At 38.8% G+C, this 25,757-nt stretch overlaps 1 protein-coding gene and 1 non-coding gene across 2 annotated transcripts in view; both read right to left on the bottom strand.

Annotated features, from left to right (window-relative positions):
- The window catches only part of LOC134668011 (sodium-dependent transporter bedraggled), a 41,840-nt gene extending 20,430 nt beyond the window's left edge, over nt 1-21,410 (bottom strand). The window contains exons 1-9 of the mRNA XM_063525451.1: nt 21,286-21,410; nt 19,533-20,553; nt 17,671-17,843; nt 16,419-16,658; nt 10,556-10,746; nt 9,917-10,063; nt 8,627-8,861; nt 6,952-7,172; nt 1,212-1,406 (exon numbers count right to left, since the gene is read on the bottom strand). Of these exons, the coding sequence (XP_063381521.1) occupies nt 1,212-1,406; nt 6,952-7,172; nt 8,627-8,861; nt 9,917-10,063; nt 10,556-10,746; nt 16,419-16,658; nt 17,671-17,843; nt 19,533-20,553; nt 21,286-21,322 (2,460 nt within the window). The 5' untranslated portion in view covers nt 21,323-21,410. The remainder of the gene's footprint in view (nt 1-1,211; nt 1,407-6,951; nt 7,173-8,626; nt 8,862-9,916; nt 10,064-10,555; nt 10,747-16,418; nt 16,659-17,670; nt 17,844-19,532; nt 20,554-21,285) is intronic.
- Nucleotides 2,362-2,441, bottom strand: Trnal-uag (transfer RNA leucine (anticodon UAG)). The gene has a single exon. It is a non-coding gene; the product is annotated as a tRNA-Leu (tRNA).
- Nucleotides 21,411-25,757: the final 4,347 nt, after the last annotated feature.

Genomic DNA, 25,757 nt, shown 5'->3' with positions numbered 1-25,757 from the left:
GCCAAGTCCGACCACGCAGCTAAGGAAAGTGATGGTCGTCTCCCAAACTTTCAAAGCTGACGCGTTGATAGCCATGATGCCGGTTATCACGCAGTGCCATATGGCGAGTTGTTGCGCTACTCCGAACATAATACAATATAGTATATAAACTTACGTCAGTAGTGAACACAAGTCCAACGCCAAGTCCGACCACGCAGCTAAGGAAAGTGATGGTCGTCTCCCAAACTTTCAAAGCTGAAGCGTTGATAGCCATGATGCCTGTTATGACGTTGTGCCATATGGCTAGTTGTTGCGCTACTCCGAACATAATACAATATAGTATATAAACTTACGTCAGTAGTGAACACAAGTCCAACGCCAACGCTAATGAAAGTGATGGTCGTCTCCCAAACTTTCAAAGCTGAAGCGTTGATAGCCATGATGCCTGTTATGACGTTGTGTCATATGGCTAGTTGTTGCGCTACTCCGAACATAATACAATATAGTATATAAACTTACGTCAGTAGTGAACACAAGTCCAACGCCCAGTCCGACCACACAGCTAAGGAAAGTGATGGTCGTCTCCCAAACTTTCAAAGCTGACGCGTTGATAGCCATGATGCCGGTTATCACGCAGTGCCATATGGCTAGTTGTTGCGCTACTCCGAACATAATACAATATAGTATATAAACTTACGTCAGTAGTGAACACAAGTCCAACGCCAAGTCCGACCACGCAGCTAAGGAAAGTGATGGTCGTCTCCCAAACTTTCAAAGCTGACGCGTTGATAGCCATGATGCCGGTTATCACGCAGTGCCATATGGCGAGTTGCTGCGCTATTCCGAACATGATACAATATAGTATATAAACTTACGTCAGTAGTGAACACAAGTCCAACGCCAAGTCCGACCACGCAGCTAAGGAAAGTGATGGTCGTCTCCCAAACTTTCAAAGCTGACGCGTTGATAGCCATGATGCCGGTTATCACGCAGTGCCATATGGCTAGTTGTTGCGCTACTCCGAACATAATACAATACGGTATATAAACTTACGTCAGTAGTGAACACAAGTCCAATGCCAAGTCCGACCACGCAGCTAAGGAAAGTGATGGTCGTCTCCCAAACTTTCAAAGCTGACGCGTTGATAGCCATGATGCCGGTTATCACGCAGTGCCATATGGCTAGTTGCGCTATTCCGAACATAATACAATATGGTAGGTATATAAACTTACGTCAGTAGTGAACACAAGTCCAACGCCAAGTCCGACCACGCAGCTAAGGAAAGTGATGGTCGTCTCCCAAACTTTCAAAGCTGAAGCGTTGATAGCCATGATGCCGGTTATGACGCAGTGCCATATGGCTAGTTGCTGCGCTATACCGAACATGATGAGGATGAAGTAGAAGATGACCGCCCAGGCTGGTGAGAGCTGGAAAAGAAGGTCAAATTAGTAAAAACGTGTATGTATGTATGTATAAACTCTTTATTGTACAAAACACAAATTTCTGGCACAGGATAGACAGTACAAAGGCGAACTTATCCCTTTAAGGGATTTCTTCCAGTTAACCTTTGAATAGATGAGAATTGAAGAAGAACGGTAGACATATAGCACGTTTCAGGTTTTTTTTTGTTTTTAGGGTTCCGTACTTCAAAAGGAAAAACGGATCACTCGAGTGCGTCTGTCTGTCCGTCTGTCACAGGCTATTTTCTCGGAAACTACTGGACCAAATAAGTTGAAATTGACATGTTTTTTATTGACCCAAAGATGGACATGTTTTTTTATAATATTAAAATACATAGGTTCGAAGTTATTTAAGAAAATAGCCAAAAAATGACCTCCCCCCCCCCTTTATCTCCGAAGCTACTGGGACTAAAATTTAGAAAAAAATACACAAAATAGTTCTTTACCTATAGATGACAGGAAAACCTATTACAAATGTGCAGTCAAGCGTGAGTCGGACTTATGTACGGAACCCTAGAAACACCAGTCCGACTCGCACTTGGCCGGATTTTTTCAAGATAGTTCTTAGTGTCGTTATAGTCGGGCAATGTGTGGTATCTGTAATATCTGTCCCAGAAAGACTTTCAAATTGCACAAATTACTTTTGCATATCGTCGTCGCAGCATTCTGTGACGTCACAATTAAATGATTTTAAAATAAACGAAAGAGCAAAAACATGTATGATCATGGGTTTTTAGTATATTTCCTTTTTGATTATGTCAGCAATAAAACAATTTAATTTATCAATGGAAGGACGTAGTACATGTACCTACAAAAAAAATTAATGTTGAAAGGGTTACTAAACTAATATTTAAGTAAGGCACAAGGTTTTCTAAATTAACTTTAACCATCGTTTAAACAAAAATAAAAATGCCAAAAAATCTGACAGCGGTGGGATTCGAACCCACGCCCTTTCGGACTGGTGCCTAAAACCAGCGCCTTAGACCACTCGGCCACGCTGCCTCTCAGCGCCTCGCGCGAAATAGGTCATCTATTAGCAACAGTGGATGGATATAATTATAGATGTGCAGTCAGCAGCAGAAGTTGCTAAGCAGGCGAGGTGTTCAAAATTACCTTGACGCACTCTTATTCTCTTAACAATAAAGTCGCGTCAAGATCATTTTGAACACCTCGCCCGCTTAGCAATTATTGCTGCTGACTGCAATTTGCGGAAAGTCTACAAAAAGTCCTTGGAATTTCTAGAAAATTTTAGAACAATAACAGTTCATTTTTGTAATGGAAAATTTCGTTGCCCGCCATACATAAGTTTCTGGTTTTTTCATAGTTGTAAAATTTCGTAATTATGTAACATTTTCCTCGCCACATCAGTAAATATATTTACTTAGATATCAGACGTGAAATATTGAGTTGGTTTAATATTTGCAACATTAACATTTTCTTCGCCGTTATCTGTATAACGGCAATAAAACGAATACCAGTAATATTAGTAACACTTTTAGGGTTCCGTACCCAATGGGTAAAACGGGACCCTATTACTAAGACTTCGCTGTTCGTCCGTCCGTCCGTCTGTCACCAGGCTGTATCTCACGAACCGTGATAGCTAGACAGTTGAAATTTTCACAGATGATGTATTTCTGTTGCCGCTATAACAACAAATACTAAAAACAGAATAAAATAAAGATTTAAATGGGGCTCCCATACAACAAACGTGATTTTTGACCAAAGTTAAGCAACGTCGGGAGTGGTCAGTACTTGGATGGGTGACCGTTTTTTTTTTTGTTTGCATTATGGTACGGAACCCTTCGTGCGCGAGTCCGACTCGCACTTGCCCGGTTTTTTAAATGTACGTTGACCTGCACTCTGCAATACACTTAGTAAAAGGTTACTGTAGCATCAAAGTTGCATAAGACAGAAAGATTTCGATGCACATTGTGTTGGCCTTTCTCATGGTTACAACAGCTACTGATAGCGATCTCTGAGAAAAAGTATTCCGACATTGTTGCATATTTGCTAGCATTGGCATAAAATGGACATAGTGATACGTTTTATTATTTATAGCAAATCTATACTATAATTTATAACTTTTCGCAACGCAAACGCAAAATCCTCTCGAGGCTCGCACCACGCTCCGGCTGTGGAATGAACCGAGGTCTTCTTGAGGGGCTACAGGAAGGGGCTCCTTCAACAAGGGTATACCTACCTACCATTTTGCACATTTTGAAAATGAAGCTACTAAATGAATTTAACTGGATTAACTTTAGTTATGAAAGTTATATTTATTTATTGTATAACTGTCTATAGTTCGATTTTTTTAGCATTAAAAAGAAGGTAAGCGATCTTGACATGTATTTTAACTGAAAAACGCTTTTTGAAAATCAGTAACTATTACTTATGAAAGCAGAAGAATATGAGTGATCTTATTACATCCATAATTGTTACATATTTGCCACATCAAGATTGTTTACCTTTTTTCTAATGCTAAAAAAAACGAACTATAGTCAAGTTTCTACTGTTTAAGTTTTGATATCTTTAGAGACAAACAATACAGTTTATGTTCTATGGGAAAGAACGGATGGGAATCACCTATACTAGTATCTAAGTGACGTATAATATAAATAAAGCATAATTGAACCCGTGTCCACGCCTAGAAACTATTGTTCAAACATTAATTAATGTGGCATTATATCGATTTACTAGCACGTAGATATGTCATGATCATGAAAGAAAACAAGTTAGTTTATACCTATTTAGTAGGTATTATAGGTATCTTTCTTCTATTATAATATGAATGTTATGTAAAAGAAAATTAACCGTGGTACCTTGCTAAATAATCCGTGTCGGAAATCGGCGACGCGTATGAAACTAATTGAACATCGGCACCTGCCATCAAAATTAACCCAGTTTCCATTGTAAGGCTAATGATGAGATTGGAAACACTTTGGGGTGCCGTAAGTAGTTTCGTGACGATATGTGACGTTTTCAAGCAAAAGGTACCACTGTATCGCTTGCCATAAGGACGAAATTTGCTTGTATCTTTATACGAATAATCTGTCAGAGCGTTCTTATGGCAAGCAACAATATGGTACCTTTTGACACATATTATCAAGCAGCATTAGAATTCGCCGCGGATTTGACTACCAAAATAAGCATATGACTACACATTCATTGCCACCCAGCCTAACAAGACATCCGTGCCATGCCACAACAATTTTGTCATATAAAGCTGTAGTACCAAGATCACGACGGGTCGACCGGCCTGGGAACGAAATCACCCGATACCCGAAAATACCCGATAGTCGGGTTTTCGGTACTGAATGTGTTAAAACGCATCGCGCATGTATAAACATTGCATAAACAGGCTTACATTATTCCTGCATTTGTATTGCGAAGGCGACGAGCCGTGGATAATGCATTTAACTGTTTGGCCAAAGAGAAATGAACTAAGACACAGAATAAATAATAGTACTAGGTACAGAAGACTCACTCTCTAACAAAACGCGTCCGTTACGATCAGGACAGATATGGCCGCTAGGTGGCGACAGCGCCACGCGCGGCTTAGGGCCCCCCCCACATCTGGCGTCTTTCGAGCGTCGGCGTCTGTCGGCGTCGGTCCAGCGCTATGGAAAATGACGTCGCTGCGTCGACGTTGCGTCGACGTCGGCCATATAATTGTAGACGCCGACGCTCGAAAGACGCCAGATGTGGGGGGGCCCTTATGGCTAGCCACCAAAATTGGTGTGGAACGGATGTACTTTTAGCTACCTGTAAGTTGCAAAGAGACGAAATCGCGGAGTGAGCCACGCCTGACTAAGATCATATTTAAGTCATATAATGTTGCTACTTTTGTGATTCGGTTGGTATATGGACGAAAATAATTAGATGTTTTGTGAAATGGTAATGTAATTTTATATTCTACGTTTCGTATCACGGTGTTATGCAATAGTTGTTTTAGTGCCATTATTCTCTGTGTCTAATTGAGCTAAGAGTAATACATAAATATTGGTATTTGTTTTAGAGAATTACGGCATATTGTTAGAAATATAATTTTGAGTTATTATAGTTTGCATTGTTCAGGACTAAAAGATGCAAGCCTCGCTGAACGCCGTATGATATATTTAAAACTATAAACGTGCCGTAAAAATATTAGTCAAGATATTATTTGTAGAGTCATAGGAGCGTGTCACATATTTTTGCGGCCCTCGGAGTATCACATTATTGCAAGTGACTGTACTGACATGATGAGACAAATACCTATATACGTTTTATTTGTGTTTATTTGCATCACATTTAATGGACGAATAGAAACTAGTATTTGCATTAGAACAGTCGCATGTTAATTGTTAATAACTCATACATATATCGGAATAATAAGTAAGCAATAACTCTAAAAAACTATCGTAAAAACTACGGAAATATTATTCATAAGATAACAGCCGTGTTAAAAGATGCCAAAACAATACAATCCCTAATTAAACAATATAATCTAACGTTCCGCTATAATAACTGCTTATCATTATTTATACCTCGTGTACAAAAGCGTCATCAGTCTACGTCATTTTCGCACGAAATACGCACTGGATTAATGACACACCCACAACTTACTGACGATACATCAAGTTTTACGTTACATCCTTACCGATACACAAAACTAAACCGCTATTACATGAAGTTTTTTTTTATAGAATACAGTAATTATAATGTATTGTCAATTTCCTGAAGAAAAATACAAAGGAAAGCAATGTTTCCTTCTGTATAGGAAAAGGTATTATCTTCCTTTTCCGGACGTGAGTCACCAAATCATTCATTACACTAATAGCCTGTATTAGCGACATAAAGAAATTAGACGTTATATTGCATTGAGGGTTAGTGAAAAGTCTATTCTAGTTATTAATCTTATCGGTTAATGAGCTGTTTAATGTTTATTTTCTGCAGGTTTTTTGTTATTGTACTCATGTTAACTATTTATGTGGACTAATTATTTGCATTTTTTTAAAGATAAAGTGAAGCATATTATACTTACTGGCCTAATAGCCGTTGCTGACTGGAACTTACAAAAGTTTTTAAACAGACATTTTATAAAAATAACTTACCACATTAGCGGGTAAGACCGCAAGAGTAGCAGGTACAATTTGCGTGGCCAACTGCAATGGCTGCCAACCACTAAGCGTCAGCTCCGCTGTGCTGTCTGTCTTCCATACAGTAACTCCCACTATACTGGCGTAGTGACCACGGTTGCGGACGGGAAGAGACCTTACCAAAGTTTTACTGATTTTACAGATATGTTTGTTAAAGAAAACTTACCACATTCGCCGGTAAGACAGCTAAAGTAGCAGGTACAATTTGCGTGGCCAACTGCAGAGGTTGCCAGCCACTAAGCGTCAGCTTTGCTGTATTGGCCGTCTTCCATACAGTAACTCCGACTAGACTGGCGTAGTGACCGCGGTTACGGACGGGAAGAGACCTTACCAAAGTTTTACTGATTTTACAGATATGTTTGTTAAAGAAAACTTACCACATTCGCCGGTAAGACAGCTAAAGTAGCAGGTACAATTTGCGTGGCCAACTGCAGAGGTTGCCAGCCACTAAGCGTCAGCTTTGCTGTATTGTCCGTCTTCCATACAGTAACTCCGACTAGACTGGCGTAGTGACCGCGGTTACGGACGGGTAAGGACACGACCTTGCCGGGTAGGGGCTCGGAGGTGGGCCAGAGGAATTGGGTGGACTCGACGGTTTCTGAAACAAAGGCAGACACATACTCTCAGAGAGAACCCACACTAGTGTCTTTTGAGCGTCGGCATCTAATCGCAATGGAAAATGGCGTCGCCGCTACGTCGAGCAGCAGCTATAGAGTTGGCTAGACGTTGACGCTCGGGAGACGCTAGTGTAGGGTGGCCCTGGCCCTTTTAGTTACCGAATGTTGAAACAAAAACTGTTCATACTAGCAATTCATGATGATTTGTTTCACAAATGAATTTTTGTTTTGCTATGATATGAATTTAACCTAATCACAAGAGCTTTTCGATTACTAGAGCCAATATCATTCCGACCTTATTGACATTACTTTGAAAAATACTATACTAGATACTCGTAATGTCGTCAATTTAGTCCTATAACAAGCTTAAGAATATTTTGAGAATATTGTTATTGAATTGTATGCGATAACATGACAGCAAAAATGGCGTCTTATTTATACTCTCCAAAGAGTCAGGAAATGACAAATCGTTCGGAAATAAATATTCTAAGCAAATGTAAGCAAAGGTTTATTTTGAAACATGAATTATTCTGACTCTTATAATTTTAGAACATAACGCCAAAATTGACAATTTACTTTTAGAAAGCAAATTTTTGGTCTGTCATTGTTAAAATTGCGACCAAATCAGCCCGGTGTTGTTTGTAGCTGCTGACGCGGGTGCACGCACGCGGGTGCCATTGTAGGTAAAAATACGCACGAGTCCGCGCCAAATAGCGTTGCTACTATTTATCGTTAACCCGCTCCGTGCACCCGCGCCGGCTAGCGGACGCCCGTGAAATGCCAGAGGCTCAGAGTGAGTGTAGTGCTTCCCTGTTGGATGCACTTTCATACGTTAAGGGGCCGTGCCAGCCTGCGCTACCCGCAACGCCAGACCAAGTGGAAAATAAAGTAAGTAAGTCTAACCATTGTACATTTTGCTGAAAAAAAATCTGTTACATGAGGTGGGGGGGTTTAACGAATAACCAAAGCACCCGGTCACACACGCACTCGCCCGGCCACTCAAGCACTCGCCCGGCCACTCACACACTCGCCCGGCCACTCACGCACTCTCCCGGCCACGCACGCACTCTCCCGGTCACTCACATGCCCTGTCCCTCGCTCAAAGGTCACTCACTCACTATTCCCTGTTACGCGGTCGCTCGGCCACTCACTCTCCCTCACGAAGAGAGCAGGAGAGGTCCTGCTGCTCTTATTCGTGGTGTTCTATACAGTTAATTTACCATAGCTCGCCGGGATATGCACGTATTAAGCCAGGAACGAAGCTAATAGTAGTAGCACAGCGAATGTAAAGGCCACTGTACACGCGCTCTCCTGCAGCATTTTGCTGCTTTTTGTCTTGGCGTTCTTGTGGGAGGGTAGCTCAGTTAGCTGCATCACGCTAGCTTCTATTAGACCCCAGGGACAAAGTAGTCATGTATAGGTACTATAGACTCACCATAGCTCCCCGGTATATACGCGTATCCATAGTTCTTCAGTATCTGCACGCACGTATTAGCCAGGAACGAAGCTAATAGTAGCACAGCGAACGTAAAGGCCACTATACACGCGCTCTCTTTCTGTAGCACTTTGCTGCTTTTTGTCTTGGCGTTCTTGTGGGAGGTTAGCTGCATCACGCAGGCGCCGAGGAGGCCCCAGGTTAGGAAGGTTTCTTGGGCGGCTGCGGTCCAACTCTGTTGGTAAAAGGATCTTATAAGTGGCGAAATCTATTGTTAGAATCAGGTTGATTTTCAACTGAGGCAGAGATGGAGGAGACGTGCCAAATAACCAACAGCATTGCTGTTAACCTAGTTCGAATAGATGACATGATTATGACAAAAACAGGGTCTTTTATAAGAAGTTCTAAATCGTCTATTCGTGTTTTTCTAAGCGTCGAGTCGCAAATCATTACGCGGATTGAAAACAAAAACGACATCTAACTCGATATAACATTGTACTTATCATGTTTATTATTCAATGTAAATACTACCGCATTAGATATTACATAAACACTAAAACAATGGAAACTATTTAACAAAAATTACAGTATTGTTCAAATAAAGTAAAAGCCCATCTGTTTCGTTCACCTTGAAGACAGTACACATACTAACTAAAACTGGACTAAGTTTACCGAATATCTATTATGTCACAATTGTATGTTAATTGTCACAAGGCCCAGCGGTTGTTAATGTTAAAATTACCATAATTCTTCAACACATTAAATAAAACACAGCCTTGTTTTAATATACCGCTAAAAGTAGCTATTATAGACTTTATGAATATGATGTTAAGGTAGAAAATCTGATATATTGAAACTAAACTACGAGTAATTGTATGTATAACAGTTATGTCACACCCATGAAGTATTTAGCCACACAATGAATGAAAATAATAGAATAGACAAATAGTTTATTCCGAACAGAGACCTCCAGTCTCGAGTTACACTGGCAATATATGCAATAAATAATATTTCCATTTTTATTAATTGTATCAAGAATATTGTAACCAAGAATACTGAATACATTATCTAAAAATAAAAACCGGACACGTGCTATTCGGACTCGCCCACCGAGGGTTCTGTACTTTTTAGTATTTACTCTCATAGAGGAACACATCATCTGTGCGGAACACATCTGAACAGAAATACATCATCTGTGTAAATTTTTTCCCGTCCCGTTTTTACCCTTTGGATACGGAACCCTAAAAATCATTTCGAACAATTGTAGTTGGCTCTAAGATCTCGCTGCGCTCTACTTAAGTGGCCGTTTTTGAAGAATTCACTCCAGTCGGTCTCCGAGAAGATATTGGTAACAGAGTCGTACGGTATAAGCGTCAGTAACTTAGTGCAGAGGACCAGAGTGCCGCACATTGGTAGGAATATCAGCATGTAGACTGCCTGCAAGAGATATACAAGTATAAAACAAGAAACAAATTGCCGGTACGTAATAGGCATCGAGTAACACCGGCGAAGGAGTCGGCATTCGCACTATTTCCCCTCTGCCGAAGCACATGCCCAACTGGGCATGCACACAACTAGCGCGGTGCGTGTGACACATCCGTACATAAAAAGAGATCGAGGTGTGAAAGATTTGTCTTTGACGTGTGTCATTTTCTATGTATCTGTGTCGTCATTACAGATTGGATTGCACGTTTCGCCCCGCAAAAAATGGCAGAACGATTTGTACGGTAAGATACTCGTATCGCTTGGGTTCCTCCCTTCCGACGTGTCAGAAGCCGGTGTTGCTCGAAGTTAGACAAAGACTGAAACACGACTTAAAGTCGCGCTTTAAAGTACAAATTAAAATAAAAAAAACCCGTTAATATGTTTTTGCAATGTAATGATGTGTTGCCTGAATATTATTCTATTGTAAACTAAAATGGCCGTTACCTTGCCATAAGACCGCAGTCCCTTGCTAAGCGCCACGAACACAATCATCCAAACGACAGCCAGGTTAAACGCCACTTGGAACTTGATCGTCCCCAGACCGCTGGAGCCTGGGTTCTTTTGTAACACCTCTGCGTGGAAGTATTGCGGTAGTGTGTCTTGGATTTTGAAACTAGCGTTTTTACCTCCTGAATCTGAAAAAGGTTGTTTTTAGTAAATGTCTTAAGAGCGTACAAACATAATTTCTAAATCATAATAACAAATGCACCTTTATTTCAACAGGCAACTAATACTCATCGAGATAATTCTAACAAACCCAAACGCAATAGGGAGTATTACTGCAATGTTCTGCCGCCAGTGCAGCAATACTGCACATACTAAACCGTAGAGTAACTTATACATACTAGGCCTTAAACAGTTTTTTGACAAGTTTTCACTATGACATTGATGCATCAAGGCGGTTTGTTTACAGGTGGCCCCTACCGCGAAACGCGAAATTTCGTTATCTTAGTTATCTGCCTCTATCGATCGAATAGGCAAGAGTGATAAAGAGGGAGAAACCGAACTTTCGATTGTTGTGTTTCAAGGTAGGCCATGTGATTGAGCTAGTGACGCCCGCTACGCAGAGTTTTGCGTAATATTCCCTATTAGGTGTCCATCATCAGATCACTTCGATGGTGATGGTGATATTGCATTATCACCCAACTTGCATATGTCTGTGAAGTTTCAGCTCAATATAATAATGTGAGGTGGATCTAATTTAGCTTGCAAGATTTGACCAAGCATAGCTAGTTAAATAAAAGTTTGTAAAAAAAGTAAATGCATCTTTCCAATAAACAGCTGCAACGGATAGTAATAGAATTACTATCATTATCTACGTAAATTGCACTAGAAAAAAAATCAATTGAGTAAATTGACTGCCGCATGGCCGACCTTCGAACATTTCCCGTTTCGTCCAACGTCAGGCAGAAGCGGCAGAAAATTTCCATTAAAATTGGAAACTGAGAGAACAATGAGAGCAATGCCGTAGTGAAATTAGTACAGTCATGTATTGGAGAGGCCCAGGTGCTTAAAAATATCTGAACATACTCTCTAACCTAACGCCTTGACCATAGAGGCGTTGTTTAGACATTTTGTGAGCAACTCCGGCCGTTCTTATACAAGATGATTTTGTTACTTGGCTAATATACTATAATCGGCGAATATTATTAGGTAGGCCATACTGGACAACCTTTATTGTGGAATCAACCCTGAAAACGCTAGAAAAATCAGCTGTTCCATAGAAAACACCGACATTATGATTCGTCATATTGTATTTTTTTTTTTGCGTTTTCGGGATTTGACCCACAAATTGTTCAGTAGGAGTAGCATGACCTACATATTAACTACTGATAGTTCTAAAGGCTCCTCTTCACGTTGGGCCAACGCCAACGCCAACGAGGGACGCATTTATGCGTTAGAGGGAGCAAGTGATATTGCTATCTCATTCTACCGCATGTCTGCGTCCCTCGTTGGCGTTGGCGTTGGCCCAACGTGAAGAGGAGCCTTAATAGTATGTCCAGAACTTCAGACAATAAAATCATACTGTACGTGTGATGGCGACTGAACTGGAGGCATGTAATGTTGTATTCCTGTCGAATGTGAGGCACCCTAAACTGTCAAAGGGTCATTCCATTATAAACGCTACCAAGGGTTCAAAAATGAAAATTGGTTTAAGAAGTCACACTAACCTATTTCCATAGAAAACATACCAAACCTTCATGTCAGAAAAAATACCCGAAAAAAAACCATTTTTTACATGTTTTCCATGTACTTGATCGCAACATTTTAAATGATAGGCGTAAAACTAAATGTATACAGCGATATTGGCAAGACTAATTAAAAAGAAAATAACTGTAAACTGTTACAAATTTCTCGCAGTTATTTCAGGTAAAATATCGTAATTTTATAATTTGTCTTTAAAAATATTAAAAAGCAAGGATTAATTGGTTTTTAGAAGAGTATTCTAGACTGTGGTCTCAAAGTAACACCCGAAACGAAAAAGAGATAAAAGTATGTGTAACTTTTCCCGTAATTAACTACAGCCAAACATGTTTTGCCAAAGAAAGGCTATGATGTGAACCTATTCAAATGTGTAATAATTATTGTTTTAGCGTCTGCTTTAGTCGTATGTTTTAAAGTTTGAAGTTGTGTAACACCCGAAACGTGGTGACCGTCCGCCTGTCCGTCCCCGGCTTTTCTCCGTGGTGGTTAGTGCTAGAAAGCTGCAATTTGGCATGGATACAAGAATCAATCATGGCGACAAAGTAGTAACACAAAAATTTAAAAAAAAAATTTTTGTTTAAAGTAGCTCCAGTACGAAATATTTTTTATTTTTTTTCGCCTTTAATCCTGTGGGGTGTCGTTGGATAGATCTTTCAAAATGAATACGTGTCACATTCAACCATTTTTTGATTAAGTGAATATTTTCGGAAATATTCGAATCGAAAGAAAAATAATTATGATATCTAGACCAGTCAAATCTTACAAAAAAATCTCCTAAAAAAACAATGCGTGATGTAGTTCTATATATTTTTTTATATTGTTTGGAGTCCTTGGAGGAATGTGAAACTATGTTTTGCAAGCAAAAAAAAGTTGTGCTCCCTGCGTAATTTGCAAAAAACTGCAAAAATTTCGGAGTTTTTTCAGTTTTTGCACTTTTATTAAAAAGCTATGGGTTTTTGGTCAAACCTTGCTATGTAACGCTAAAAGAACATTAAATTTGGAACAATTTGAGCCCATGTATAGCGCCGCACGTTAAATAGTTCATGAGATATGGAACTTTAAAAAAAGGGTATTTTTTTCCTTAGAATGAAATTTTTAGTTTTTCCTATATTTCAGGACAAATATCGGCACAACCGCTCATGCTATCAGATATATTGCGATAAATAAAGTTGTAGCATATTTAATTACCTTTCATTTAAGTGCAAGAAAGGGTCAGTAAGTTCTACAGTTCTCTAGTTATCGTAAAAAAATGAAATTGCTATAATGAGGAAGGCAACTAATGTATTGTTTTAAGGCATTGTCCAAATCCGTACAAAAGGCAGTACCATCGTCGAGAATGCCATCTACGATTAACTTTTACCGGCCTTCTCGGATAGCAGCAGAGCGATGTTAGAGATCAACCATTTTTAAAATGCACTCCCTTTTAAGCACTTCATTCATTCAGTAATGAAATCAAGATACAAACTGTAGATTGACTTGCTTTTAGGCTCCACTTTTTGGTCTTAGCCATTGATTGTAGTCCACGATACCGATTCTTATTTAAGAATTAGTTCTGGTTTTGATCTTGTTTTTATACGACCTTGAAGACAGTTCACGGTGATTGGTGGGGTGTTGGCGAAACGCACTAGAATCACTGGAAGTTGTGTCATTAGATATCTAGCTGTCGCTTTTTGGCGCTCTTGGGTGTACTGTGAGTCGTGTTAATCCAAGATCACGATAATATCCTAACCACAACAAATTGATACATCAGAATCAGCTACCATTACCCACGCTAAGTATATGTTTGTGCTATAGGCATGGATATGACTCAGTCTTGTCAAGTTACCAGTATATTATAACTTCTTCAGTGGTTTACCGTATTTACACGGAATATTGCAAATAATGCAAATTCTTTTCCAATGGCTGTTAAGGCTAAATGTATGTGGAGCTACTGCTCAGTGAGTTGTCAATCCACGGGTTGTAACTATAAATAACTATTTCAGTGTTTACTGTACAAATGAATTTATTGCACCAATAAATTCATTTGTACAGTACGCTGGACCAATTAAAAATAAAAATAATTGGACTAATTTGTTAATAGAAAATACGGCAAATACATATGGAAGTTTTTGAGTTACAAATTGGATATTTAAGTAGGTACCTATATGTGTAATTCGTAACCAAATATATCTCAATGTTAACATGATTAGCTAATTATGCTAAAAGAATATCTCATTGCTAGAAAGTAACAAATGTATGCAATCTACCCGGCTTGGCAGATCATGCATCATGTTAACACACACTTATCTATACCTTACTGAATAAAAATTAGTACATACTACGTGTTTCGTTTAGTTCTTCTTCTATTCCCGATTTGGTTTGTCAATCTATACACCTTTGTATGTAGTTAAGACTCTTAGTAATAGGATATTACTGGTTAAAATCCGTAGATTATAACACAAACGTATACCTAGAGTAGGTAATGGTAGCCGATTCTGATGTATCCATTTGTTGTGGTTATATTCGATACAGGATATTATCGTGATCTTGTATTAACACGACTCACAGTACAGCCAAGAGCACTAAAAAGCGACAGCTAGATATCTATTGACACGACTATCCGTGATTCCGGTGCGTTTCGTCAACACGCCAATCACCGTGAACTACCGTCAAGGTCGTATCAAAACAAGATCAAAACCAGAACTAATTCTTAAATAAGAATCGGCATCGTGGACTACAATCAATGGCTAAGACAAAAAAGTGGAGCCTAAAAACAAGCCAAACTACAGTTTGTATCTTGATTTCATTACCTACTGAATGAATGAAGTGCTTAAGAGGGGAGTGCATTTTAAAAATGGTTGATCTCTAACATCGCTCTGCTGCTATCCGAGAAGGCCGGTAAAACTTAATCGTAGATGGCATTCTCGACGATGGTACTGCCTTTTGTACGGATTTTGACAATGCCTTAAAAACAATACCTACATTAGTTGCCTTCCTCATTATAGCAATTTCATTTTTTTACGATAACTAGAGAACTGTAGAACTTATTGACCCTTTCTTGCACTTAAATGAAAGGTAATTAAATTTGCTACAACTTTATTTATCGCAATATATCTCATAGCATGAGCGGTTGTGCCGATATTTGTCCTGAAATATAGGAAAAACTAAAAATTTCATTCTAAGGAAAAAAATACCCTTTTTTTAAAGTTCCATATCTCATGAACTATTTAACATGCGGCGCTGTACATGGGCTTAAATTGTTCCAAATTTAATGTTCTTTTAACGTTACATAGCAAGTTTTGACCAAAAACCCATAGCTTTTTAATAAAAGTGCAAAAACTGAAAAAACGCCAAAATTTTTGCAGTTTTTTGCAAATTACGCAGGGAGCACAACTTTTTTTTGCTTGCAAAACATAGTCTCACATTCCTCCAATGACTATAAACAATATATAAAAAATACAGAACTACATCACGCAATGTTTTTTTATTGTAAGATTTGACCGCTCTAATCTTCGAGAAACAATTTTTATTGTTAAGATTAATGTATTTAATACTAATTCAGCATCTATTACTTATGATTTTAATCGAATTTATTTAAAATACAATAATTTCAATAAAATGAGCCATAAATTCGTATAAATCTGTCTTAATTTCGTACTCGTAACACCCGAAACGAACCATGAGTAACACCCGAAACAGGTAATTTATTTTATTAAAATTAAACAAAAAGTGATACTAAATGTTACTTCAGTGTTTCAGTAGACTATACTAACTATTACTACTTGACATAAATAAAACTGGAGGTTACTTGACAAAATTCGCTAAAATATGCATTTTGGTACTGATGGTCAGAAGGTATAGGCCAATTCGCGTAACGCCCGAAACAGCTACTTTTTAGTGATTCTCTCGTTATTGGTCTTATACTTTAATTATGTGTGTACAGGAAAAGAAAATATTATCAAAGTAGTAGATGAATCAATAGTTATAACCTCGTAGTTCCTGTTACAATATCGATTAAAACCTTATTTTATGAGTTCAAGTGTAACACCCGAAACGGTGGAATGACCCCAAAGTGTTTTTTTTAAACTTATACTAATACTTGTAAATTAATATGTCGACTCACCTTCAAAATTAAACTCATGCGGCAACGCCCATTTGTATCTATCATTCGAGGTTATAAACGAGTCTCTGAAGTACACGAAGATCCATGACAGTCCTATAATACTGTATATGCCCGTCACAGTCTGCATTATAAGCATGGACACCCCGACTCCTTGGAAAATGGGTGATATCCTCCACATGTCTACGGGGCCTGACTCCAGGACTTGGCCGAGGCAGAGGTGGAGAGTGAATAGTGGTATACCTGAAATATTAGAGGCGATTAAATGAGGTTTTCCGGACCCGTGGGTTACAAAGCCTCTGTAACAGGGTTGTGGTGGCCCCTTAGTAAAAACATACAGGTCAAACCTTAAGGCTCCTCTTCACGTTGGGCCAACGCCAACGCCAACGAGGAACGCGTTTATGCGTTAGAGGGAACAAGTGATATTGCTATCTCATTCTACCGCATGGCTGCGTCACTCGTTGGCGTTGGCGTTGGCCCAACGTGAAGAGGAGCCTTTAGAACCTTACTATATTTGCATAATAAAAACACTGAATTAAGGTAAAGGGGGAGAAAGTTTTAGTTACTACAAACTGAAATAAAGTTAAAATATACAATAAGAATGACAGCAAATGCTGCTTCATTGTTTTTAGTTTAACTATTAGGTTCCTGATAACCCGTCGAACCGCGGCTCTTTAATGACTTACCGATCAACAGTGGCAGTATTAGGAACTGTATAATGAAGTTAGCGCCGAAGTGGACGAAACGAGATATATTGAATATTCCCAAGGTACAGCTCAGACATGCTAACATGTTGAACGGCAGCTCTTTAGTTACTTACCAATCAAAAGTGACAGTATCAGAAACTGTATAATGAAGTTGGCTCCGAACGAATAGACGCTGAATATGGCGAAGCAGGAGAAATTAAATATGCCGACGGTACGGCTCAGATACGCTAACATGTCGAAAGGCAGCTCTTTAGTTACTTACCGATCAAAAGCGACAGTATCAGGAACTGTATGATATAGTTAGTTCCGAAATGGACGCTGAATATGGCGAAGTGGGAAATAATATGTCGACAGTGCACCTGAGATAAGCTAATATGTCGAACGGCAGCTCTTTAGTTACTTACCGATCAAAAGTGACAATATTAGAAACTGTATAATGAAGTTGGCTCCGAAATGGACGCTGAATGGCGAAGCGGGAGATATTGAATATGTCGACGGTGCAGCTGAGATAAGCTAATATGTCGAACGGCAGCTCTTTAGTTACTTACCGATCAAAAGCGACAGTATCAGGAACTGTATGATAAAGTTAGCTCCGAAATGGACGCTGAATATGGCGAAGCGGGAGATATTGAATATGCCAACGGTGCAGCTCAAGCAAGCTAACATGGCGCTCATACGGTGTGGCCACACGCCGAACGGCGGCTCTTCAGTCTCTTCGTTTCTGGAACAAGTTGAGTTCTTGTAATTCCATATCAGATAAATTATATATTTAAAAGTAAGTGACCTATAAGACAACTGATATACAAATATTATTAGATTTTTTTTACGTTACCACACGATTATAACTAAAGCTGGCCATACACATTAGGGTACGCCTGCGCAGTTTTGCCTGTACAGTTGAAAACTGCAGTCTAATGCGACATTAGGTATGTACGTTACGTTCAGTGCCGAAAACCCGACATCGGGTATTTTATGATTTTGTTCCCAGGCCGGACGACCCGGTAGTCGGGACTTACATACGTTTTACCTGTGCAGTTGGCGAAACTGCACAAGCATACCCTATTATGTATGGCCAGCTGTATACGGGATTTAATCACGTATAAAAATATACTGCGCCGACCTCCAAATAGGGGCTATTTTTATTTACGGATCCAAAATAACCCCATTTTACGGTATTCAAAATAATTTTGGAAATTACTGTTGACAAATAAACAGTGATCGTTTAGTAAAAACTACATATTACAAAGAAAAAATACCTACTCAACTTTAAAGTAATTAAGTATAACAATAGCTTGTATCTTAGATTTTGAGGAAAAAGATCATAAATTATCTATAAAGTACCGTTAGAAAACCCAAGAGAGAAATAGTTAAATAATGTGGATTACGTAGGACGATTAAATCATAATGAACATTTGGTCACCATAATAGCGCTGACAATAAATGGATTCCACAGAAGGTCATTATGATGAGATGACACAGATAGAGGGACATCATTTGTTAGTGGTTTACGTTACACTGGATAATATTATGATTGAAAAAACAGCTGTATGGATATAGAAACGGATAGCTGTCGGTTTAACTCAGTGCTCTGATATAAGTCGAAAAAAAACCGGGCAAGTGCGAGTCGGACTCGCGCACGAAGGGTTCCGTACCATAATGCAAAAAAAAAACAAAAAAAAGCAAAAAAAAAACGGTCACCCATCCAAGTACTGACCTCTCCCGACGTTGCTTAACTTTGGTCAAAAATCACGTTTGTTGTATGGGAGCCCCATTTAAATCTTTATTTTATTCTGTTTTTAGTATTTGTTGTTATAGCGGCAACAGAAATACATCATCTGTGAAAATTTCAACTGTCTAGCTATCACGGTTCGTGAGATACGGCCTGGTGACAGACGGACGGACGGACGGACGGACGGACGGACGGACAGCGAAGTCTTAGTAATAGGGTCCCGTTTTACCCTTTGGGTACGGAACCCTAAAAAACAAAGTATTTATACAGAAAAAAAAAGAAGTGCGAGTCGGACTCGCCCACCGAGGGTTCCGTAATGTTTACCACACCACTCACCACTCGTTTTGATTTCCTACTTTTCACACTGGTATCGTAATGTACTTACTTATAGACTGTGCGGAAAGAGAAGAGTCGTGGAATGTATGGGGCCCAATACAATCCACGACTCTATGGATCTTAACCGATTATTTTGCCAATTTATTTTTTGCATTTATTTCGAAAACGATTTAGTCAGCTCTCTAATGGCTCTTCTAAATAAATGCGTCCCTTGGAGTGGCCACCGCTGGCCCATCGTGTAGAGGAGCCATGACATGACCCAAGTTGAGCCCACTAATAGACCACCACACGTATACAAATGGTTAAACATTATAATTAGGAAATTTTAAACATTCTCTAACTTACCTCTCTTCAGTGGCACCAATAGCAGTTTGCTCCGCAGCAGTGACCCCAGTCAAGCTCTCACTAGAGTCACTCGAAGAGCTAGAGCTCCGCGCTGTGCTCCTCGCGCTCCGCCCCGTCCAGTCCCCAGTAACATCACTATCCCCCGGCGACGGCAGACTTAAAGCCCGGTTCATAAGCAACGCCCTACGACCAACTATCAAAGGCCCCGAAGCCCCGTCACTGCTTAAATTAGCCGCTGTCACTTGTAACTGTATCGGAGCACTGGTCGGCCTCAAATTCACATGATGCTCCAAAAATAAGATCACAGGTAATGTTAATGGTTCAGATTCCTCGGTTGATATAGCTGGCAGTACTATTGGATCGAGACGACGCATTGAGCTTCTTAAGTTGTCATTTGTCGTGCCTGCACGTTCTAATGGGACTTCTCTATGATTCCCAGACAGTTCTGTAAAGCTTTTAGAGCGACCGAGCGCAATAGGTCTTTCAGGAATGTTAGTAAGAACATCTTGGTTAGGTATACTTGCAGTTACTACTTGAGCATTATCATCAATGGAACAGTGTGCATCGTCGGAATGTCCAGCATCCCCAATGCACTCTTTAATCTTACAAATAAGGTCTCCTTCATCGCTATCATAATTCTTAGCTCCATCGTCAAGACATGCAAGCAGAGATTTGTCTAAAACTTCATCTAAGTCATTCAAAATATCCATAAACTGACACAGAGCTGTAGCTTGGAACTCTTCATCATTTGTGATGTCTTTAGTTTGTGATGTGAAGTTATCGGATTTGTAGCATTCTCTAATAGTTTTCTGCAGGTCTTCTCTCAAGTCTTCTTCGTCTGACTTGTCCAGGTCATCGCTTGATTGCTCACTGCTGTAGTTGCTTTCGGTGATGCTGGAGCTGTTTGAGCCGCTGCTACTTGGTAAGAGGTCTCTCTGCTCGTAGCGGCCCTCATCTATGTTGATCACTTCCATCTTTATAGCATGGCCTAAGTCATAACCCGCTCGTTTTGGTGTTAACCCTGAAACAAAGAAACGGTTCACTAAAAATAATCACAACCCAAGAAGTTGTATGGGGATAAAAACTTTCAATGGGGTTGGCAACTGTCAAAGGTTTGCATAGATGGCGCCATCATAGCTTGCCCCTTTCTCCATATAGTTGAGATCTATGAGATTTGGCTTAAAGGGCTGGCATCCAGGGCATAAAATTCTATTAAAAGAAACGGACAAATGCGAGTCGGACTCGCCCACCGAGGATTCCATACTTTTTAGTATTTCTTGTTATAGCGACAACACAAATACATCATCTGTCAAAATTTCAACTGTCTAGGTATCACGGTCTGATGTTGTGAAGAGAGTGGTTGGCGGCAACATGCAGTGCGTGACCCATATGGCTTATGATCGCACACTGTGGAGACGTAGCATACATGGTCGCGATCCTCAGCAATGAGGGACCGAGGAAGAAGAAGGTATCACGGTTCATTTCATGAGATACGGCCTGCTGACAGACAGACGGACCGTCAGTCTCACAGTGGAGTCTTAGTAAAAAAATGAATTTTACACAATTCTAGGGATTGACAGGGCAAGCTATGCTGGCGCCATCTACTAAATACTTCGCCCAGACAATCCCATTCCACACTAGTACATGTAACTGAAGATGCACTAATAGCAGAGGCACATATCTTCTAAAACACAACCTTCACACAATCCTACACAAAACCTTTACACTACACAAATCCCAAATGAGTACGCACAGTATTTAGTCGAGACAATTTTCCACAGTTTGTACATGTTGAACTGTTTGCATTGGAAACATATCTACATATGAATTAAGCCTCTAATAGGCACAATTAGTGCTCTGGGGGAGAGGTGGTTATTAGCATAGCCATGGCAGTTCAAGATATGTAGAGATGAGGGACTAGGTAATTACAAAGACTCCTAATATACAGACAAAATGGATACATAGAGGTTCCCAAAGGGGTCCAGGTCCCCCCAGATCCCTTAGGGGTCCATGGGAGACCAGATGTGGGTCCACGTTGGCGTGAAAAAATTGGAGTTGAGTGAAAAGTTTTGGGAATATATTACAAATGTAGCAGCAGGGCGTCTACCAAAAACCGTCAAACTTTGAAAGTGGTCCATGAGAAAAAAAGGTTGGGCACCTATGATATAGAATATTAGTTCCCTATTCTTTGACAAAAGGTGTACGCACAACTTAGGAATGTCAGGTCCTAAAAAAATTTTATGAATTGGCGACTATATTAGCTAGGTTCGTTTTTATTGTAAAATAAAAATAAAATAATATTTTTAGTAATAAATAATAATGTTCCTAAATAAGGTCATCATTCCATCATTTTTTGAAGGTAAAAGAAAATATTGTGAGATATTTAAGCCATATACATGATTGACGACTGGTCTGGCCTAGTCAGTAGTAACCCTGCCTATGAAGCCCAGGTTCGAATCCTGGTAAGGCATTTATTTGTATAATGATACAGATATTTGTTCCTGAGTCATGGTTGTTTTCTATGTATTTAAGTATTTATATATATATCCTTGTCTGAGTACCCACAACACAAGCTTTCTTGTGCTTACCGTGGGGCTTAGTCAATTTGAGTAAAAAACATGTCCTATAATATTTATTTATTTATATGGGGAACTACTTTGGACTGGTAATGTCTCTATTATTTACCCATCTCTGTCTGTGAGTCACAATCGCCATGTCATAATCGGTTGTTGATAATGTCTCTGGACATTATAGCAAAGCCCTGATTACGTATCTTGTTTATCACTGACATTAGTGACAATAGCCATTATGAAAAAAAATTTTTACATAGCTCACCATTTGAATAACAATTGACTTTTGACAGTATTGAATCTACCCTCATATATGGCGGCGGCCGGTCGTTAAATCAGGTCGATCGTTTAGTTCCTGTTTAATGTTTTGATAGTCAGTAGTCACATTAAACCGATAGATAGGTAGGGTAGTTTCGTTAGGTTGTTTAAGATGCATCCAGAAATATTAGAAGCCCGTAAACTTAGGGAATGAGACAAGGATTTTCACGCTTCACAATATGAATAGGAATTTCATGATCTGCCTGATTTTACGATTGGAGCTGAGATTTTTCCTTTTTATGACTTTCTATTGATGAACATGACCCTGGCAAATCCTTGACCTCAGCTTTTCCTTCCAATTCAAATAACAAATTATGAACTACCAGAACTACCTGCTTTCATATTTACATTCAAATGTAACTCACGTAACTGTAATTGTTAACTGCTCAATAATATTCATTTGAAAATAATATTCATTTGTTTGAGATCATTGGGAAAATTCCTAAAATATGTAATGAATTAATGATGCTTATCATTTGTTTCTTCTTCTTCTTAGGGGCTATATAAAGGCTCCAAAGCCTATGTATCACTATGACCATTCCTGGCCCCAATTTCACCACGGTGACAGGTGCGACAATTGTAAAACATCACTGTTGCTGATGTCACAGGCATCCATGGGCTACGATTACCACTTACCATCGGGCGGGTCGTATTCCTGTTTGCCACCATCATTGTACTATTTAAAAAATTATATTGGAAAAAGACAGATATTTCTCTTGCTAAGTTTATGACAATTGTTCTACAAAATGTGCTTAGTAGATGTCCCAATTGTCCCATTGAGGAACGGCCTTAAACTACCAAAAATTCAAGTTTGGTCCATTTAAATACGAAATAACTAGTATTTTAAGAGTGATCCAGGAGACCGTAACCATGGCAACTAGTGACAAGAAAAAGTTGATTCACCCAAATATTTTAACTTATGGAAGTGATTTAATTATAAGTATAATTGGTAATTCTATATTCACAATAAAGTGTACTAAGTACTAAAATAGCCGTATTATAAACCTGCAATGCTAAGTATGTACAGTCAGCAGCAGAAGTTGCTAAGCGGGCTAGTTGTTCAAAATGATCTTGACGCAACTTTATTGTTAAGAGAATAAGAGGGTGTCAAGGTAATTTTGAATACATCGCCCGCTTAGCAACTTCTGCTGCTGACTGTACCTATCTATGAACAGAATTAAAAACTTAAACTTTTACCAACTTACAGATGTTCGTGGTAAATTTTAAAAATGTTAGTAATGGTAAAACATTTAAAGTTACAAAATAAAAATTATGTTACTGCGCGACTAAAATTTCAATTGCACATAACAGTGAAGTAACTAAAAGATAACAGTTTCGTAACGATATCATTACTGCAAGAAACAAAAGATAAGCTGCCCATGCGTTAAAAGAAAATAACTACAACATAACGTGTTTATTGTCACCGTCTACGATAATATGTTTTATTTCTTGTTTGGATTAGCAGGAACCTAATTTTCATTCAAATATACGGTAACTTAAAGACATTAAAACAATAGGGAATAGTGAATTGGTTACGATCTTACAAAACTAACTGTCCCGTCAACTTTTTTACGTTAGGCCATAGTAACGACAGCAAGCAGTTATTTATTCAAAAATATAAGAAATTTCTTTACCAGGATATCCTTTTTAGCACTTGTTTCTTGATGTTTGACGACATTTACCCACGAAGCAGTATTTCTTATTCATAACACAACACTTGATAAATTCGAATGCTTTTGAAATTCTTATATCATAAATTGTGATTTTATTTGTTTAGAAATTTTGTGATGATCTGATGATTTAACACCTTTTACTTAACGAAAAAGCATTCAATTAAATAAAATTAAAGCACACAGTGTCACATTTACTTCGACATTTTCTCCTGACTGAGTGAGATAACTGAACTGAACGAGACTGAATGAAAATTGAGTGATTGGCGAATGAAATGAACGTGACGTAATGGACTGAACGAATATTTAACAGTATTAACCATAGACATAATATATATATAGACGGTGTCTCAGCGAGCTGTCACTGTTGCCACTTTTGTTTAGTGTACGATTAACAATGAGGCCCACGTTGCTGTAGCCATGTCGATAAAGTCATATCGATAAACTATCGACATTTCTTGCAATTTTCATTTTACTTCAAAGGCTTAACGATACCTAAAATGACCAAAAACACTTTTATTCTTTATTGTGGTTATCAGATCACAATTTTATAGTCACGCCCCAGCAGGGAACCAAGGGATTGTTCAGATATTTAATTAAAATATATAAATACCTCCTAAAATAGGTGTTCTGCAATAATTGAAATATATTATTATATTATAATATATTCATTATCCATTAGCATTTCAATTATGTTTATGTTTAACGAAGATATTGAAGCTTCAATTAATCGCTATTTCGTTCCGCTGTGTAGCGTTTATCGATATATAACATGATTAAAATCGACTTTTCACATCCCTAAAAGAGCACACATATACGCTTTTACGCACACATACACAGCCTGGGCGCATCAAGAAAGGCAACACTTGATTTGAAGTCCACCTTGTCAACAGTATGGTTGTCCTTTTTTGACAAACGGCATTTTAAAAGAGCGAGGAGAGAGAAATGATACTAGTTGCTGCGTCGTGAAAGAGAACAGAAAAGGTTGGGCCCTTGGTATTAACCAAGGCCCCTACGTTTTCTGCAGTGTTGCCAACTTGGCATAAATGATGCCAGATCTGGCATATTTTCACCCGCTTTGGCACCAAAATTTTCCATTTAGCATCTGGCATATTTTTTAGCATAATTTAGTCTAAGCCAAATTTGCACCAACTTGGCAGCAACAACATGCGCCATCGCCTTATGTGGTTCATATTTTCATATGAATTTTGACTTTTGTGGACGGATGGACGTCAACGGACTATATAAAGTTGGTCAAGCAGATCTTGTCAGTAGAAAAAGGCGGAAATTTTGAAAAATGTATGTGTTTTAAGTGTCTAATTTCAAGTGATATAATAGCATTTTTTTTAGCGTAGGTGTTTCAAAAATCTTTGACATAATTTTGGCATAATCTAGACATTAGTCTAGCATTTTTTCAAAATCCGAGTTGGCAACACTGGTTTTCTGTTCTCTTTGACGGCGCAGCAACTAGTATCATTTCTCTCTCCTCGCTCTTTTAAAATGCCATTTGTCAAAAAAGGACAACCATACTGTTGACAAGGTGAACTTCAAATCAAGTGTTGCCTTTTTTGATGCATCCAGGTTGTGTATATATGCGTAAAAACGTGTATGTGTGCTCTTTTAGGGATGTAAAAAGTCGATTTTAATCATGTTATTTATCGATAAAC

Source organism: Cydia fagiglandana, chromosome 10 (assembly GCF_963556715.1).
Source record: "Cydia fagiglandana chromosome 10, ilCydFagi1.1, whole genome shotgun sequence".
In the NCBI taxonomy this organism is placed as follows: Eukaryota; Metazoa; Arthropoda; class Insecta; order Lepidoptera; family Tortricidae; genus Cydia; species Cydia fagiglandana.
This window is presented reverse-complemented; position numbering and strand designations above follow the sequence as displayed.